The 19,864-nt window shown below is 43.7% G+C and overlaps 1 protein-coding gene across 10 annotated transcripts in view; it reads right to left on the bottom strand.

The window, feature by feature from the left end:
• The window catches only part of PHACTR1 (phosphatase and actin regulator 1), a 575,876-nt gene that overhangs the window by 25,983 nt on the left and 530,029 nt on the right, over positions 1–19,864 (bottom strand). The window contains exon 13 of one of the 10 annotated variants that reach the window (XM_025382681.1): positions 11,488–11,583. The exons of the other annotated variants lie outside the window; for them this stretch is intronic. Within the exon in view, the coding sequence (XP_025238466.1) occupies positions 11,527–11,583 (57 nt within the window). The 3' untranslated portion in view covers positions 11,488–11,526. Of the gene's footprint in view, positions 1–11,487; positions 11,584–19,864 lie in introns of those variants that run through there. 10 annotated transcript variants of the gene reach the window in all.

The raw sequence follows: 19,864 nt of genomic DNA, 5'->3' as shown, positions 1-19,864 counted from the left end.
GGCGGGGGGCGGAGCCCAGGCCAGCGCCCCCGGCCGGGGCAAAAGAGCCAAAACCCGCAAAAAAAAAAAAAAAAAAAAAAAAAAAAAAGGAAGAGGCCCAATTGATAGTGCATGAGTCCTGAGAAGGTAGGAGGGCTTGGGATCCAAAGGATGGGGTGGCGTTATTTTTGAGTAGAAGAGGAACAGCTCTTTCTACTGGGACAGCGGGGAAGCAGGACAGAGTGGGTTGCATGTAGATTTGCAATGTTCAGTATTGGAATTATAGAGGAGTTCCAAATTGATAGCTTTTGCTTATTCATTCAAGTTGAGCTACACTGAAGATGACTTATTTTAGTTTAAAATTTTACCTTTCATTGGGAGATTTGTCTTTGAACAGAGACAAATTTACAAACCCAAGGCATAAAGCTCCAGCTTTGGAATTCTAGTCATCAAAGTTTTCAGGGGACACCCAGGGCATCTTGCCATCTTCACCAAGCAAAGCAGCCATCTGCTTGGCTCATTTGATGATTGATGTACCTGGTGCATCTATTAAGTATTGGTTAACACAGAAAACTGAGCAGCAGAGCACAATGACGTGGTCACCTGTATCAGTCATCCCAAGGAGCTGATAACTCCAAGAATCAAAGTCAAGACGCCTTCTGAATTTACTGTATCTCCTTTGTTCCTATCTTGCCAGTAGATTTCACTAGTTGTATCTGATTAAAACTAACATTAAATTAAAAACAATTCCTGACTATATATCTAAACATGATCACTTTGCTAGGTGTCAAAGGCAATGATTTTTGGAGATACATTTTTATATAAAATGAATCATCCAAAATTAAATGTTTAATGTACTTTCAAGTGATCTTAAGTAGCTTTGCTACTACTATATATGTGACCCTGGTTTATAAAATATGTCTGAGCGGCAAAATGGTTTCCATGCCTCAAATGGTTTTTTCTTTACCATGGACTATGGCTAAATGATTCTCCATTTACAGTGAACTGAAAAATCTCTGGGTTCCTGTTTAAATGCCACGTGCCATCAATTGCCATATGTGAGCCTTCTATTTTCTTTAAAAATTTAAGAATGGATCTTGCCTTTTTTTCAGTCTGAACACTGCTGTCTCTACTGCTGAGCGTAAGAAATAATCAAATAAATTGAAGTTTTCTTTTTTGCGTAGAAAGACTGAAAACAAAACAAAACAAAACAATAAAAGCCCAAAATAAAGGACACTTCAGTTTTGACCTTGGAAAAAGAAGACTGGTAGAGAATGTAGTGGCAAAATGCTTTAAATGTATGCAGAGCAGGTAGCATTGTCTTTGCATATTACAGCATCTCCCTAGAGAAGTGACAAAACCCTTGTAGGTTTTGTTGGTCTGGCTTGTTGAGGCCGACAGAGATTAGTTCTGCTGCACAGAGCTAATGGGCTTTCTGCCAGTTCCAGAACACCAAGGTCACAGCTTTCATTAGCATTTACAACTGCTTATTGTTTTGAGGACCTTGATTTTAAAGTCTGGATCTCTGAAACCGTATCTGCATTTCAGGACAAAGGAAAATCAGAATTAACTTGGGTGTTCTGCAACTCAGCACCAGAGGAAGGTAACTGCATTTTCAGACAGATGGAAAGAGGAAATGCAAAAGTCCTCATGGAGAATGACAGAAAATAAGGTCCTCTCTCTAAAAGTAGGAGGAGATGGGGTTTTCTAAGAGGTATCCTAGATGGAAGACTGAACAAGTGTAGATGGACTTGGTGGGATCAGGGGAAAGGGAGAAGCGCTGAATTCTATCCCCTCTATATCCTTTGGAAACTTCCTCCTGAGAACCTGTGAGTTCCATGAGGATTGGGGCATTTCTGTCCAGCCTTGGTTATTACTACATCCCCAGTTCCTAAGAGAGCATAGAGAGCATAATAGATGCTCATTTAGTAGCTATTTAACCCAGATGCCACACATGCTCCTTGGATGATCTCATCAACACTCATGACTTCCAAAGCATCAATATGCTCATGATTCCAAAATCTAAACCTCCAGTCATGTTTCTGAGTTCCTGGCCACCTTCTAACTGCTGTCTTGTACTCCTATGGGCCATCAGACTTCAAGGGTCCCAAATGAATTAATTCATCTTCTTCCCCCATACGTCTTCCTCTCCAAGTAGTCTTGCATGGAGTCCCAATGAGATGTCCAGGCCATGAAACTGGGAATCATCCTCTCTGAACTTCACTCTTAATGGTCAATCAACTACCAAGAGTCCTGTATCCACATAATCTCTGATTCCATCCACCACCACCTTGGGAAAGCAGCCCATCAGCATCTCTCCCAGTTGCTGCCCAGCCTATCCCACTCTGGTCCTCCTCGAGCCCATAAAGAATGATCTTTCTAAGGGACTGATCTGATTATACCACTCTGTGCTTGAAAAGTAAGTATGCCTTTACAGTGCTCACAAGACAGAGTCAAAACACTCAATGTTCTGAAAGATTCTTCATGATCTGGCTACCTGTCAAGAATCTGCCCATCTTGTCCTTCACCCAGAACCATCTCTTCTTGGTTCCTTCCAGATTTGCATGCCCTTCCTCATAGCCTTACCATTCTTTTCCTTCCTCTCTGTCTGGCTAACCGACAGTAATCCCGAACGTTATAGCTTAAAGCTTCAGTATCACTTCCTCTGTCTGATAATCTCTTGGTTTAGGTGTGCTACAGTGTGCAACAATATTCTTGCATGTTCCATACCCCAGTGCTTGTTATACTTCCATTTATTGTCTATCCTGTTCACCAGACAATGAGGCTTATGCTCCGTGAGGCCAGGGCCACCTCTGCCTCACTCACAACCAGGGATGGCTTCCTGTGCAAAGGATCTGAGCAGGTGCACAGAACACCCTCCCACTCCACCCCTGCACAGAAGGGCTTCGTGCTTGGGGTTTAATGCTCCATTGCCATTTCAAACTTTTCAATATTTTTGATTTTTTGAACAAGGAACCTCTCACTTGTTCACCATGACATCTGCAGAGCCTGGCACAGGGTCTGGTAACTGGAGATGCTTAATGTTTGTGAAATAATTAAATGGATGCTACTCCGTGACTTTCCCCTACCTTTAACCTTTACCTCTTTCTTGCTTCTTTCCTTATGGCAAACAAATATATTCTCCATTAGAAATAAAACTCATTAAAACAATAGCAAATGAACAAAGCTGTCCTCTTACACCAGCCTCCTTCTCCAGCTCATGCTTCTCACTTGTCTGCTCTTGGCTGCCAGACCTCTCGAAAGGGTGGTCCAGGTTTGAGGCCTCACTAACCCTCCAGTCTGGCTTCTGTTCACACAGCTCTACTGTGCTGGTCCTCAGCAGGGGCGATTTTAGCTCCAAGGATCCATTTGGTAATGTCTGAAGTTATTTTTGGTTGTTGCGATTGAGAGGGTGCTATTGGCATCCAGTAGATAGAGGCCAGGGTGCTGCTAAACATCCTCCAATGCATGGGACAGCCCCCACCGCAAAGAACATTCAATCCAAAGCATCCACAGTGCTTAGATTGAGAAGCCCTGCTCTACTGAATCAGTTCTTGATAGGGTCATCGATGATTTAATTGTCGAATCCAGTGGCCTTTTAGAGCCCTTATTTTACTAAACCTTTCTCTATTATATGATACCTTTGACTAATAGTCTCCTATTTTCCTCTTCGTATTTCCCAGTTTCTGCTACTTAGCAGATCTCAGGTGTGATAAAAAGCCCAGGGGTGCCCTATCCTTCAGAGTGGCTTTGGGCAGTATGATGCATGCCCGTCACCAGCTTGGGTCAGCCTGCTGTTTAACAAGTGTGAGATCTTGAATGAGATGGCATTCCTCTCTAAGCCTCAGCTTTTTCATCTTTGTGTGATGGAATAAAGAGAATGCTTTAACTGCCAGTCCTGGTCAAACTTCCTAGTATTTTAGTGCTAAGAAGGGGCAGAGGAGAAGTTGGGAAGCAGGGAGGACATAGCTTGGTTGTTTTATTCCTCTGCTAACAGCCTTCTACCACCTGACATTGCACTAAGAATAATGCTTGAATTCACTCCACACCACACCCTGGCCACAATGCCTCATTTACCTTCACTCCCTTATGCACAGTAGGACAGCCCAGTAGCACATTCACTGTTTAAGGAAGCTGAGATGCCTCCTCTGATTCTATCAGGCAGAGGTAGTAGTTCTGTCTATGGAGTTCCCCATTTTGACGATGGCCTTATCCATTACATTGATGATACCTGTGTACATGAAGATCTGCTCAGTTGGACTATGAATGTTCCAAAACCACAAATTACATCTTATTTATCTCTGTGTTCTTAGTACTTAGTACAGCGGCTGGCACATAATAGGGGCTCATTTGATTTTTTATGTTAAACAAATTAATAATCTCTCACGCCTGGAGTCGTGCCCATGGGATGAATGAGAATGCTGGGCTTATGGGAAGGCATTCCTGCTACAGAAGAGGGGCTGCTGGGAGGGCTGAACAGCAGTTTTGCTTTTATTCCTCAGTACTATGCCCTTTTCTCTCTGCAAACTGAGCAGAACAACTCTTAATACTATTGATCCGCACGCCCAGCTCTTCCCAGGCATTTCCATCAATGATTTTCAAATTTCTCTCTGTCATTGCCCTCAAGCTAGGAACAGTTAGCCTGGCTAAAGGAGAGAGCACAGAGAGAGGAAGATGGACTGGGGCCCTGAGGCCCGCATCCTGGCCTGCCTGCACCACTCAACAGCAGGTCCCTTGAGCGCAAGTCAGCCCCTTACCCCTCCACACCCAATTTCACTAATGACAAATGGTCGTAATGATATCTAACCCGCCTGCTGTGTAGGACAGTCAGGAAGATCAAAGGAGCATTAGATGTGAAAGTCCCTTTTAAAAATAAGCACAAAGCATGAAATACTATTTTTGGTAACTTGAAAAAAATCCCTTACCTGAAATAGGTAAACAGGTTACGCTTGAAAGAATATTTTTGGCTTTATTCTCTGGAGGCTATGGCCCCAGTGCAATGGCCTGTGGCTAAGATATGACACTGTGAGATAATAACCCAAAAAAGCATTGTAACATTGCTGGTCATGTTGAGTGAAAATCACTTTTGGAGTAACGATGGGACTGTGTGTATTGCTAGGCATCAAATCCATTACAAAACAAGACGGTAAGACAGTTGAGAGCCTGCACAGTGAACACTTTCAGTATTATTAGGATTATTGGACATAAACCCCATGTCAGGATGATTCCACTTTGAAAGAGTATCTGAGTTGTTATAACAGAAATTAAGATAGTTAATTATAACAGAAATTAAGATAGTCATTTCAACAAGGCTAGTTTTACAAGAAGAGTCAATCAAAATGAGTGCCAAAACAATGTGATGCCAGAAAGCTAAGAAATACAGAATAAAAGACAAAAGTCCAATGCTCCACCACTTTGAAGTGACTGAGGAGATTTGGTCACCTTTAGCTTAACTCATCCAACCATCCTTGCATGTATTAGATGCCAGAAATTGGGCTAGACCTTCAGTGAGAGCTATATATAAAAACAACATCAGCAAGAATGGCCATGCACAGATGGTTTAAAAAGCTCTGCCATCAAATACATACCATGTTTTATCTTTTGCTGTTAGCTTCTCCTCACACCTTAAAAACTAAAATTTAGCGTTTGCTTTTCCCTGCTCCTTTCCAATAAAGAGCTCTACTAGGTACCTTTGTCAAAAAATTAACCTTTCTAGGAGCACAAAGTATTTTTTAAATAACCCTCTGTCAGAGTCTTCGACAAGCTTAACATGATCTGATCAAGGGAAAAGACTGAGATTGAGGCAAAACTGGTGCAGGGACACCACTGCTAATCATCACACTTCACTAGACTAGTGGGAACAAAAACCACACTGAACTTGTAACTTGGAACCCATCGCTTGTCCTCTTCCTATGGCCTTTTGTCTCTTTTCCTGATCTCTGCTGTTTCCCATGGTCTCTGTGTCAGTGGTTCTCAATCCCATAGCACCTTAGAATAACCTGTGTTACCTTAAACCTGGGCCGCATTCTTAATCAATTAAATCAGAATGTATGAAAGTAGAGCTTAAGCAGTTTTCTCTTTTGACAAATGGTCAAAATGACACTGTTTTCTCTTTTCACTAATGACAAATGGTCATAATGGCATCTAACCCGCCTGCTGTGTAGGACTGTCAGGAAGATCAAAGGAGAATTAGATGTGAAAGTCCCTTTTAAAAATAAGTACAAAGCATGAAATACTATTTTTGGTAACTTGAAAAAAACTTTTTTTTTTCTTTGATGGTGTCTCTCTGTCACCCATGCTGGAGTGCAGTGGCACGATCTCAGCTCACTACAACCTCCGCCTCCAGGTTCAAGCAATCCTCCTGCCTCAGCCCCCCTAGAAGCTGGAATTACAGGCATGCACTACCATGCCCAGCTAATTTTTGTATTTTTAGTAGAGACAGGGTTTTACTGTGTTGGCCAGGCTGGTCTCGAACTCCTGACCTCAGGTGATCCATCCGCCTTGGCCTCCCAAAGTGCTAGGATCACAGGCATGAACCACTGTGCCCAGCCTGTTGTATTTCTTTTTTTTTTTTTTTAAGCTTCCCAGGTAATTCAAACCTGCAGTGAGGATTGTGAACAATCCCAAGTCAGTGCTTCTCACAGCGTGGACCCCAGCATCAGCATCACCTGGGTGCTCTTTAACCTGCAAACCACTGGCTTGAATCAGAAGGTCTGAGAGTGGGGCACAGCCATCTGTGCTGTTTTTACAAGCTCTCTCCAGGAGATGCATGTGCATGCTAAAGTTTGAGAACAACAGCTCTAGATGCTATCATAAAATGTTGAAGGAGGCTGCTTCAATAGGTGGGTGGACAAGCAAGCAGGTGTAAGGTTAGAGAGATGTGAAGATTGGGAGACAGCCTGCATATCACTCTACTGAGAAGACGGAGGTCACTGAGCAATAAGGAAAGAAATAGCATGCGCAAAGTATCAGCCTCCATCTACAGGGGAAAAAGTGAGATTTGTCTTCTCTCCTGGGGAAATAAGAAGATCCCACAGGAGTCAAGAGCTATGATTTAGACCAATGGGTTTAACATTTATTTAGTATTCATTTTATTTCAATTTTACTCAATTCAATATGATTTAAGATATATCTGTTGAATGTTTTCCGGATAAGGTGCTGGATGGGTGGGAATTAGAAAGATGATTATGATGTGTAATAAAGCTCTATGAAGTTAGGGATTGATATGGTTTGGATCTGTGTCCCCACGCAAATCTCATGTTCAGTTGTAATACCCAGTGTTGGAGGTGCAGCCTAGTGGGAGGTGACTGGATCATGGGGGTGGTTTCTTATGAATGGTTTAGGACCATTCCCTTGGTGCTGTTTTCCTCATAGTGAATGGGTTCTCACAAGATCTGGTTGTTGAAAAGTGTGTGGCACCGCCTCCTCTCTCTCTTGCTCCTGCTCCTGCCATGTAAGATGCCTCAGTCCCCCTTTGTTTTCTGCCATGATTGGCAGCTTCCTGAGGACTCCCCAGAAGCAGAAGCTGCTATGCTTCCTGTACAGCCTTCAGAACCAGGAGCCAATTCAATCTCTTTTCTTTAAAAACTACCCAGTCTCAGGTATTTCTCTGTAGCAGTTCAAGAACCGACTAATGCAGAAATTTGAAACTGAGGAGTGGGGTATTGCTATAAAGATACCTGGATATGTGGAAGTGACTCTGGAACTGGGTAATGGACAGAGATTAGAAGAGTGTGTAGGGCTCAGAAGAAGAGAGGAAGATGAGGGAATATTTGGAACTTCCTAGAGACTGGTTGCATGGCTGTGACCAAAATGCTCATAGTCATATGGACAGTGAAGGCCAGGATGATGAAATCTCAAATGGAAATGAGGAACTTATTGGGAACTGGGGCAAAGGTCACTTTTGTTATGCTTTAGTAAAAACTTGGCTGCACTGTGCCCCTGCCCCAGGGATCTGTGGAACTTTGAACTTGAGAGTGATGATTTAGAGTATCTGGCAGAAGAAATTTCTAAGCAGCCAAATTCAAAATGTAGCCTGGCTGTTTCTAACAATATATGCTCACCTGCATGAGCAAAAAAATGACCTAAAACTGGAACTTATATTTAAAGGGGAAACAGGGTAAAAGTGGAAACTTTGCAGCCTGGTCATGTGGTAGAAAAGAAAAGCCCGTTTTCAGGGGAGGAATTCAAGTAGGCTGCAGAAATTTGCATAAGTAAAAAGGAGCCAAGTGCTGATAGCCAAGACAATGGGGAAAAGACCTGGAAAGCATTTCAGAGACCTTCACAGTAGCTCCTCCCATCACAGGCCCAGAGGCCTAGGAAGGAAGAATGGTTTCATGGTCCAGGCCTAGGGCCCCACTGCCCTGTGCAGCCTTGGGACACTGCTCCCCGCATCTCAGTCACTCTAGCTCTAGCCGTGGCTCAAAGGGGCCCAGGTACAGCTCAGGCTGCTGCTTCAGAGGGTGCAAACTGTATGCCTTGGTGGCTTCTATGTGGTGGTAAGTCTGTGGGTGTGCAGAGTACAAGAGTTGAGGCCTATACTTTAGAGGATGTATGGAAAAGCCTAGGTGTCCAGGCAAAAGCCTGCTGCAGGGGCAGAGCCCTCATGGAGAACCTCTACTAGGGAGCACAGAGGGAAAATGTGGGGTTGGAGCCCCCACACAGAGTCCCCACTGGGGCACTGCCTAGTGGAGCTGTGAGAAGAGGGTCACTGTCCTCTAGGCCCCAGAAGATCCATTGGCAGCTTGCACCCTGTGCCTAGAAAAGCCGCAGGCACTCAACATCAGTCCATGAGGGCAGCTGTGGAGGCTAAACCCTGAAAAGCCACAGAGGCAGCATTGGCCAAGGCTTTGGGAGCCCACCATCCACACCAGTATGGTTGGGATGTGGGACATGGAGTCAAAAGAGATTTTGGAGCATTTAAGATTTAATGACTGCCCTGCTGGGTTTAGGACTTACATGGGGCCTGTAGCCCCTTTCTTTTGGCTGATGTCTCCCTTTTGGAATGGAAGTATTTACCCAATGCCTATACCCCCATTGTATCTGGGAAATAACTAACTTGTTTTTGATTTTACAGGTTCATAGGCAGAAGGCACCAGCTTTGTCTCAGATGAAACTTTTGAGTTAATGTTGGAATGAGTGAAGACTGGGGATTGGTGGGAAGGAATGATTTTATTTTGCAATGTAAGAAGGACATGAGATTTGGGAGATACCAGGGGCAGAATGATATTGTTTGGATCTGTGTCCCTACCCAAATCTCATGTTCAATTGTAATACCCAGTGTTGGAGGTGGGACCTGGTGGGAGGTGACTGAATGATGGGGGCCGTTTCTTATGAATGGGTTAGCACCATCCCCTTGGTGCTGTTCTCCTGATAGTGAATGAGTTCTCATGAGATCTGGTTGTTTAAAAGTGTGTGGCATCTCCCCCTCACTGCCTCTTGCTCCTGTTCCTGGCATGTATGACACCTTGCACCCACTTTGTTTTCTGCCATGATTGGAAACTTCCTGAGGCCTCCCCAGAAGCAGAAGCTGCTATGCTTCCTGTACAGCCTGCAGAATCAGAAGCCAATTAAACCTCTTTTCTTTATAAATTACCCAGTCTCAGGCATGTCTTTATAGCAGTGCAAGAATGGACTAATACAGAGATGTGTTGGTTTCCTGCCTTGGGCAGCTAAGAGGTGGGTCCTTCTCAGTTCAGAATTTATGTCCTCTCTTAACTTGTTGCATATGAGAATTTCCTGCCTATCTATAATGTCTTTATATAAAAATAGATAAGTAGTCTATTGCTTTCTTGGCTCTTATGGAAGATGCAACTACATGAGTCACATTCAAAAACAGGTACAGTTCATTTGTCAACTCTGGTTGGTTGGTTAAGGCAGCCTGGAGCTCTGTGTTGAGAAGGATTCTGGAGCCTGCCCACACCTTTATAATTAGTTCTGTTGTAAATAAGCCCTCCTCAGGTTATCATAATTAGGAACCATCTGTTTCCTGCTGGAACCTTGACTGATGGGAAGATCATGATAGAGAACGTCTTCCTTTTTGATGAAGGTATTCAGATTTGAGACACAAAGGATATCCAAAGAGGAAGGGGACATTTGCTTTGATAGTCATATAACCACATCAATCCTGGCAATCAACAGTGACAGATAATGGCAATCAGATTAGATGATCTTTGCACCATTTCTCTTTAAGGGTAGAAAGTTACACTGGGCCCAATATTCCAACTAAGAGGACTAAGCCAAAAAATATTCAGATGACTTACAAATAACAATTTTCCATGTCACAAAAATACATAACCTGTAATGTTTGCAAAGTATCTCAATTAATTCTGGGATATCCCAGTTGTTTTTTTTTTTTAAATTTATTTTATCTTATTTATTTTATTTTTGTAATGGAGTCTTGCTGTATTGCCCAGGCTGGAATGCAGTGTTGCAATCTTAGCTCACTGCAACCTCCGCCTCCCAGGTTCAAGTGATTCTCCTGCCTCAGCCCCCCGAGTATCTGGGACTACAGTCATCTGCCACCATGCCTGGCTAATTTTTGTATTTTTACTAGAGACAGGGTTTCACCATGTTAGCCCGGCTGGTCTTGAACTTCTGACCTCAGGCCATCTGCCTGCCTTGGTCTTCCAAAGTGCTGGGATTACAGGCGTGAGCCACTGCACCCAGCCACCCCAGTTGGTTTTTAATGTGTGCCCCAAATCAAGTCCTGCCATTATCAAATGGCATTGGGCATTTTCCTCCTTTACTGTCTTAGCCCTTCAGTGAAGTCTCCTGACAATGCCTAATCACTGCCACTGCCCAATGTGGAGGCACAGATGTCCACGTCCATGCAGCTGACCTCCTGCAGGAAAGGAGACTGCTGGTGGACCCAGGATACACCCACCGAACATGCCCACCACTGTGGGCATGTTTAGGCTCTGCTGAGTCTACAGCAGGTCTTTGCTGAGATTCAGAGGGTGGTGGGCATCCAGATTTCCTTTCCTTAACTGAAGGCTTACCCTAGGTATCACTGTACTTATTGTCCTTACTTCTCCAAGCAGTTGCTTCTGATGATTACAGCACTCTGGGGCAAGGACAAAGAGTGATCAGATAAAGAGAGGAAGTTCTGGGGTTTGCTATTGAGAGGGACTGTCATGGGCAATATTGTGGTTAGGTTGATATGCACAGCCCAGACAACAGGAACATGTCATCATTCATTCATTTATTCACAAAGTAGTATGGTTCTAGATTTCTCCAATGCCTGTGCTTAGTTGGGCCTCAATAAACAACGCATGCGCCCACCAATCATTTTTCAAAGATAGGCAAGGGATGAAACGTTAAAAATAGGCAACAAGGTGCCTCCTTCCATGTCTTTCTCTGACTGCAACACGTGGATTCCTCCTAGGAGCTACAGAACATGTGCAGCTCATGTTTTTTAAATGTCACCCACAAAGGGCCAATCTCTCATCTTGGGGTCATCACACTTCCCAAGGAGAGGGCTGAGGCTAGAGGGTGGGGAAGAAGCCGGGAGACGGGTGGAGGAATCCCGATCCTTTCCTTCCTCATTCAATGGGGCCACAGCTGTTTTCCTTCCAACTGTTTCCCAAAGTCTCTTCTGAACTTCTATTTCTGGAAACAACCACAACTCAAGTTCAGATGAGATCTCATGCTATTTAGTAACCTGGAAATGAAAACACGAAAATCCCAAGAAGTCTCAGATGCTCAAGTGGAGGGGGGTTTTGGCTGCATTATTCTGCTCAGTTTTCTATAATTCTCCTTTAATAAAAGTCTCATTTTCCCTACTCTTTCCTGACCCATGGTCCATAAATTTAAACATAAAGCTTCATTTTTAAGCCAATAGCCTCGTAGCCCAAAGGAATGGTATGAATATAGATACTCTCATTAATCTCTAAGTGTTTTCCTGTGGCCCAGTACTCTTTCACAAAATACACTTTTCTGCAGATGTGACGCAACACCAAAGAGAACCCTCTCCTCTCCCCCGAAACTTTTTTTTTTTTTTTTTAACAGCAGCATGGCAGATTTTAGGAACGTCTAACCAGTCTAGATTTGTATTTTTCCGTTCTTTGAAAATTGGTTAATTATAATGAGATCAGGATAGATGGAATTTTAATGATGGAAATAATGGAATGAGTTATTTATCCGGGAGATGATCTACCTATACAGGAAAGGGAAAGAAGGAAAAGAATGGAAAATGGAGAGTAAAATGGAAGTTTCAAATAGACTTTATCCTTTTCTTTTTCTTTTTTAGACTTTTTTCTTTTTCTTTTCTTTTCTCTTTTCTTTTTTTTTTCTTCTTCTTCTTCTTTTTTTTTTTTTTTGAGACAGGATCTTGCTCTGTTGCTCAGGCTGGAGTGCAGTGGTGCAATCTTGGTTCACTGCAACCTCTGTCTCCCAGGCGCCTGGCTAATTTTTTTTCTAGTTTTTGTAAAGGCAGGGTTTTGCTATGTTGCTCAGGCTGGTCTAAAACTCCTGGGCTCAGGTGATCTGCCCACCTCAGCCTCCCAAAGTGCTGGGATTATGGACATAAGTCACTGCACCTGGCCTTTTTTTTTAAATTGTTTTTTTAAGAGGCAGGGTCTTGCTTGTTGTTCAGGCTGGAGTACAGTGGTTCAGTCACAGCTCACTGCAGCCTCAAACTGCTGAGCTCAAGTGATCCTCCCACTTCAGCCTCCCCAGTAGCTGGGACTATAGGTGTGTGCCACCCTGCCCAGCTAATGTTTTAATTTTTGTAGAGATGAGGGGTCTTGCTATGTTGCTCAGGCTGGTCTTGAACTCCTGGCCTCACGCAATCCTCCTGCTTCAGCCTCCCAATCCCCTTATCATATATATAAATTTAAATGATATTCCACTAATTCTTCAGCTAATCTACTCAATGGCTTGAGAGAGCCCTTGAGAGTGGAGATAGTTGCTTTCAAATAGGAGACTTAAAGAGAGGCTGAATTTAGAGCTCGTATCTGCCATTAGATCTCAGCCTAGTCCACATTAGCCCATGTTCTTTTCCCTTTCTTATGGTTTTTTGTTTTATTTTCTCACATTCTGGTCACATCAAATACATTCAACACACACATGCACTGTGTATACATCCTCACCCTCCCCTATACAAGGCCAGACAGACATCAGAGACCCCAGTACCCCCAGCACATGGGCAGGCAGTTTCTTGATGCTGAAATGCCGCAGCTGGAGGCCAGGGAGAACCTGGACAGATCCTACTTGCAGCCCTGCACCCGTGATTGTAATGTCCGTCTCAGGGAGCACCAGCCAAACCAACTCCTGCAGTGAAAATAAACACCCAGCTCCATCCCGAGGGGATGACTGATTGTATAACATTCCCCTCGGTCAGAGGAGCCGTCGCCTCCTTCCAGGAGAGTGCCCGCCGATGGCCAGCATCCCACCTGATGTGTCTCTAACAAGAGGTCACTGGGAGGCTGGGTGTGCCTGGCAGGCAGAATCCCACACACAGCAGACGGGGACACATGGTCACTCGGGGTCCTGAAAGCCGCCCTTCTCAGGTGGCTGCCACTCATGGGAGAGGCACATGGACCACACACAGGGACCATTGTCAGTAGCTCCTTTCACTGATCAGAAGATTGATTGTGTGTGTGTGTGTGTGTGTGTGTGTAAAATGGATATGTTTTCTTCATGCAATAAGTGTCGTGTAGAGGATTTGTCAGCCTCTCTTCACCACAGTGTTACACACATTCCAAGCATATTCTACGGTTTTGCAATTTGCCAGAGCTCTTGCCACATCTCTTCCTATCTGTGTGACACTCCATTTGTGTACCACCTGTCTTGGGGCTAGGCCTGTCTTGCGCCCGAGGAGTCATGTTCTAGTATCTGGCTCTTACTCGTTGGCGACCCTCCTTCCAGCCCCCACCTTTTCCTGCAGGACTTGGAATCTAGCTTCAGCTGCAAAAACAGGAACATATTTCTCACGCCTGCTGATATTTATTTTCAAGCTAAGCCTGCCTGGCGTGGCGGTGGCCTTCCTTTCTTGAGGACAACACACATTTTCTGCTTACACAGATTCCTTCTCTCAGTCTGTCTGCACAGCCAGCCCCTTCTTAGCTGGCCGACAGCTGAGCTGAGCTGCTTTCAATGATACCTGGTTGTCCTTGAAGTAGCTTTTCTAACTGCTCAGGTAATAAATCAAGTTTGAAAAACTGGACCATATTCCCAGCATAATCTGTATGCTACATACAGGCGGATCTGGACTAAGAAGTAAAGGTAAATGGGATCATTTTGATGATTAGAAAAATGAGCACAAAGAAAATCCTTATGTGTGTGAGGATGAATTCAGTTTCTCTAATGAAGATATTTCAGGCACATGCATTTTCCAAATAGATCTAGGATCAACACTGTGAGAGCAAGGCCAATTCTCTAATGTCCTCACTCTAGGTCCTTAAATGTCTCATTTCTTTCTTCTTCAAAGAGACAGATAGTAAATACTTTGGGCTTTGTGGGCCATACAGTTTCTGTTGCAGCTACTCAACACTGCCATTATAGTGTGTAAGCAGCCACAGAGAGTAGGTAAGTGAATGAGTGTGACTGTGTTCCAATAAAGCTTTACTGACAAAGATAGGCAGTGGAGTGGGTTTAGTCTGTGGGCCACAGCTGGTGGGCCCCTACCATGGAGTGTCACCAATGTCTGAAAACTACTTTCTTGAAGCATCCATGGAGCAGAACCACACAAATGGTCGTAACTTACAAGATGGAAATTATTTTGGTTCCCCAGTGAAAAATGAAATGGGTGATTCTTTACTCACCATACTTTTTTTTTTTTTTGAGATGGAGTTTTGCTCTGTTGCCTACGCTGGAGTGCAGTGGTACAATTTTGGACCACTGCAACCTCCGCCTCCCAGGTTCAAGCTATTCTCTTGCCTCAGCCCCCTGAGTAGCTGGGATTACAGGCACCTGCCAACACACCGGGCTAATTTTTGTAATTTTAGTAGAGACGAGATTTCACCATGTTAGCCAGGATGGTCTTGAACTCCTGACCTTAGGTGATCCACCCGCCTTGGCCTCCCAAAGTGCCAGGATTACAGGTGTGAGCCACCGCGCCCGGCCTAGTCACCATACATTTTAGTGTGTAGTTCATAACCCTGACCAGAAAGATGTAATCTGCTGGGGCCTTTAACACACTAGACCAGCTGTCCCCAACCTTTATGGCACCAGGGACTGCTTTCATGGAAGACAGGTTTTCTATGGATGGGGGTGTGGGGGGAAGGTGGTTTCAGGGGTAGGGTGACTCCACCTCAGATCATCAGGCGTTAGTTAGAGTCTCAAAAGGAACGTGCAACCTAGATCCCTCGCATGCGCAGTTCACAACAGGGTTTGCGCTCCTGTGAGAATCTAATGCCACCACTGATCTGACAGAAGGCGGGGCTCAGGCAGTAACGCTCACTCCCGCCACTCATCTCCTGCTGTGGGGCCTGTTTCCTAACAGGCCACAGACTGATACCAGTCCACCGCCTGGGGGTTGGGGACCCCTGCACGAGCATGGCCAGAAGGCTACAAAGAATAATGCTGATAGGCCACGAACGGTTAATCAAACCTTTAAGAATGGTACAGTTTGGAACTGTGGCTGGCCAGGGAGGACGGAAGGCCTAACTTCTCCTCCTCTTGTTCTTCATCACCCTCATCATCGTGAATAAAATATCTAGAAGACATTATAGCTTATGCATTGGCTTTGCTTAGCTGGCACACGATTTTGATGTTTGAAGAGTGCTTTTTATGCCAACTTCCTCTCCGCTATGGCTTCCAGTCTTCTGTCCCTTGCTTGTGCTTTACCCCACACATGCGGATTAGATTTTTGGTAGCTCTGCAGTCTGATCAGAGCTGCTGGGATGTGGCTGCAACTGTGAGTTCCTCCATTTATGGCAGCTAAAGGCATGCTTCTCCCAATATGAGTTATTGCCCTGTCTACTAATTGGCCTTACAATGATGATTGATCTCCTCTAACAGGGGTCCCTCAGTTTGGGGCTTTGTGATCACCTCAACATGAGGATAACCGTGATCACACACAAGAGACCAGAATTTCCCCCGAAATCAAGTTTATTTGCCAAACAGGCAGTTTGAAAGATTTTATAGAAATGACGAGTTTTCATGTTCAAAACACGTGCCATAGAATTTTACAAATACCTTGATGCTATATTATAAACAAATTAGTGCATAGAGATCACTTAATATGTGATCTACATTTATGATACATTTTAACTAATTTCTTAGGTAGCCTGCAGCTGACGTGATACAATGCTTTTCATTGTTTTGTTTTGAATGAATGAGCTCATTTTATTTTTGCCTAGACAAAGCTATATGCATTTACGGTTTCCTCCTGGGAGCTGCCTGAGCATATCCCAGTGGCTCTGTTTGCTGACTGTGTGAAGAGAATCAGATTTCACAGGCTGTGGCCGCAGATGGCTCTGTTCATTAAGAACTGTGAAGAGATTGGGAAATTTGACAGAGAACCACCACAGAGCGAGGGCCAAGGCTGCTCTGCAGAAATGCTTCAAGGATGTGCTGGACTGATAGGGCAGGCTTTAGGGAGAAGCTGCTCGCTCACAGTTCCATGAATATAAAGGCAGTGCTGAGTAACTGAAGGAGGATGTGCTGGGGGCTTCACCTGAAATGCCACATTAACCAGGCTTCTTTGGGTAGAATGGGCAGGTGGTAGATTCATTGGTTGAACCAAATTTGTAGACAGCAGCTCCTTTATAATGTCATTTAAAAATTTGGTTATTTTTTTAAAGAGGCAGGGTCTCACTATGTTGCCCAGGCTGGAGTGCAGTGGCTATTCACAGGTGTGATCATCACAGACTACAACCTTGAAGTCCTGACCTCAAGTGATTCTCTAGCCTCAGCCTCCTGAGCAGCTGGGGCTATAGGTGCATGCCTAGCTTCCACAATGTCATGTTAATGCACAGGAAGATGCAATTACCTGTCTTGGCATCTTTTAAGTGGGAACTTGGGCTGGGCACGGTGGCTCACACCTATAATCCCAGCACTTTGGGAGGCTAAGGCAGGCGGATCACCTGAGGTCAGGAGTTTCCCCAGCCTGGCCAATGTGGTAAAACCCTGTGTCTATTAAAACACAAAAATTAGCCAGGCATGGTGGCGGGCACCTGTAATATCAGCTACTCAGGAGGCTGAGGCAGGAGAATCGTTTTAACCCAGGAGGCGGAGGTTGCAGTCAGCTGAGATGGAGCCATTGCACTGCAGCCTGGGGGACAAAAATGAAACTCCATCACATACACACACACACACACACACACACAAACACACGCACACATGCAAAAGAGGAAACTTAGTAAGTTACAATGTGAAGATGAGCAAAACAAGGAAAATCCTAACAGTCAAAAGGAGGGTTGGATTTACAGGAGAGGCGAACCTCTTTTCAATACACCGATGACCTGTCTGCACCCACTGTTTATCTGTCTACCTATTTCTTTTCAGAGGATCTAAAGAGGCTGCCCATTTTGAATAACTACTGTTTTAATGAGTCGAAGGGCACAGAAGATCAAATTTTCATGATCACACTTCCTAAAATAGAAGTATATTCACTTATATTTCAAAGGAATTGCTTTTAGAATGAGAGGAAAAGCGATTTTCCAGGGTTGCATCTTTGGATGCTTTTCCCTGTTTACATTCTGCTTCAAAATTACTATTTAGTTAGGCATGGATGCAATTTTTGAGGCCATTATAAAAATCTTGGCATCCCAGGAGGAGTGAAATGAACATAATGAAGATAAATAAAATGAATCACTCCTATTAGCATTTTGCATGAGATTCGAGGTGTTTTGCCAGCAAGCAAAGATACATGGGGACACGTGAAGAACAACTGTACTGCAAATTTCTCAGTTGTAATCCCGTTCTACTCTTTCAATATTCAGGTCCATGTGCAAGCTCTGTATAGGGGCTACAGAAAAATCATATCCCATCAAGCCTGAAGCCACATTTGGTAGGTGAGGGAGAAGGAGCACTGTATGCAATGGAAATTATAGACTGGAAATGCCAACTTCACCACTGAAACAAAGAACAGATAATTCTTAATAAGTATAGATGATTAGAGTTTCACTTATCATTTGAAAGACAGAATCACAAGAATAGGCCAACTCTAAATTAAGGTACCGGCCAAAGAATTTTCTAGAGTACCTGCCTAGTTTTCAAAATGATTAACAAGACTTTGCTCGGCTGTAATGAACCATCAGCTATCCATATAGGGAAACATCTTTCATTGACACATTTAATTTCAGTGGTCTTTTGGCTAAGTGGGATCAAGGAAGATAATGCTGGCTGTGAAAGAACGTATCTATGGGAGAATTCAAGGATTCCTTTTACTGAATTTTTTTTTTTAAAGATTTCACTCAAAACCTCTACATTATTTATTTATTTTTCTTTTGAGAAAATCAACTAAGGTATATGATTTGTTATGGTTGCTAACAAACAACTGGCCTGTTTCTTCTAGTAAAATGTGATCTATTTCTCCCTTTTTTGAGAGATATGAATTTTAAGCACTGGCTGGGTCAGAGGACTTTATTTTAAATCCTAGTTTGTCAGAAATTACTATGTGAACTTGACTAGTAGCGTAGCGTCTATCAGCTGTTTACCTGTAAAATTAAGGCTAGACACAGTGATAGTAAATGTCCATTTAAGTTCTAAAATGTTCTATTACACTCTCAGATCCTAATGATACAGTTGTGTAGTGGGTGAAGAAATGCACAAAAGAGCTGGAATAACTGGCTAGCTATATGCAGGAAATTGAAACTAGACCTCCTCCTTATACCATATACAAAAATCAACTCGAGATAGATTAAAAGACTTAAAACCTAAAACTATAGAAACCCTGGAAGATAACCTAGGAAATACCATTCTGAACACAAGACCTGGCAAAGATTTCATAAAGATGCCAAAGGCAATTGCAATGAAAACAAAAATTGACAAATGGCACCTAATTAAACCAAAGAGCTTCTGTACAGCAGAAGAAACTGTCAACAGAGTAAACAGACAACCTACTGAATGGGAGAAAATATTTGCAAACTATATGTCCAACAAAGGTCTAATATCCAGCTGTATAAGAAACTTAAATTTACAAGCAAAAACCAAACAAACCCATTAAAAAGGACATAAACAGAGACTTTTCAAAAACAGACATACACGTGGCCAACAAACATGAAAAAATGCTTAACATCGTGAATCATTAGAGAAATGCAAATCAAAACCAAGTATCACCTCACACCAATTGGAATGGCTATTATTAAAAAGTCAAAAAATAATAGATGCTGGCGAGGTTGTGGAGAAAAGAGAACATTTATATGCTGCTGGTGGGACTGTAAACAGCCATTGTGGAGAGCAGTTGCTATTTCTCAAACACCTTAAAACAGAATTACCCGTCGACTTTGCAATCCCGTTACTGGGTATATACCCAAAGGAATAGAAATCAGTCTACCATAAAGACACATGCATATGTCTGTTCATCATAGCACTATTCACTGCCCACAGTGAAGACACGGAATCAACCTAAATACCCATCAATGGCAGACTGGATAAAGAAAATGCAGTACATATACACATATACACCATGGAATACTATGCAGCCATAAAAAAGAATGAGATCGGCTGGGCGCGGTGGCTCAAGCCTGTAATCCCAGCACTTTGGGAGGCCGAGACGGGCGGATCATGAGGTCAGGAGATCGAGACCATCCTGGCTAACACGGTGAAACCCCGTCTCTACTAAAAAGTACAAAAAACTAGCCAGGCGAGGTGGCGGGCGCCTGTAGTCCCAGCTACTCGGGAGGCCGAGGCAGGAGAATGGCGTGAACCCGGGAGGCGGAGCTTGCAGTGACCTGAGATCCCGCCACTGCACTGCACTCCAGCCTGGGCGACAGAG

This window comes from Theropithecus gelada, chromosome 4 (genome assembly GCF_003255815.1).
Source record: "Theropithecus gelada isolate Dixy chromosome 4, Tgel_1.0, whole genome shotgun sequence".
Classification (NCBI taxonomy): Eukaryota; Metazoa; Chordata; class Mammalia; order Primates; family Cercopithecidae; genus Theropithecus; species Theropithecus gelada.
This window is presented reverse-complemented; position numbering and strand designations above follow the sequence as displayed.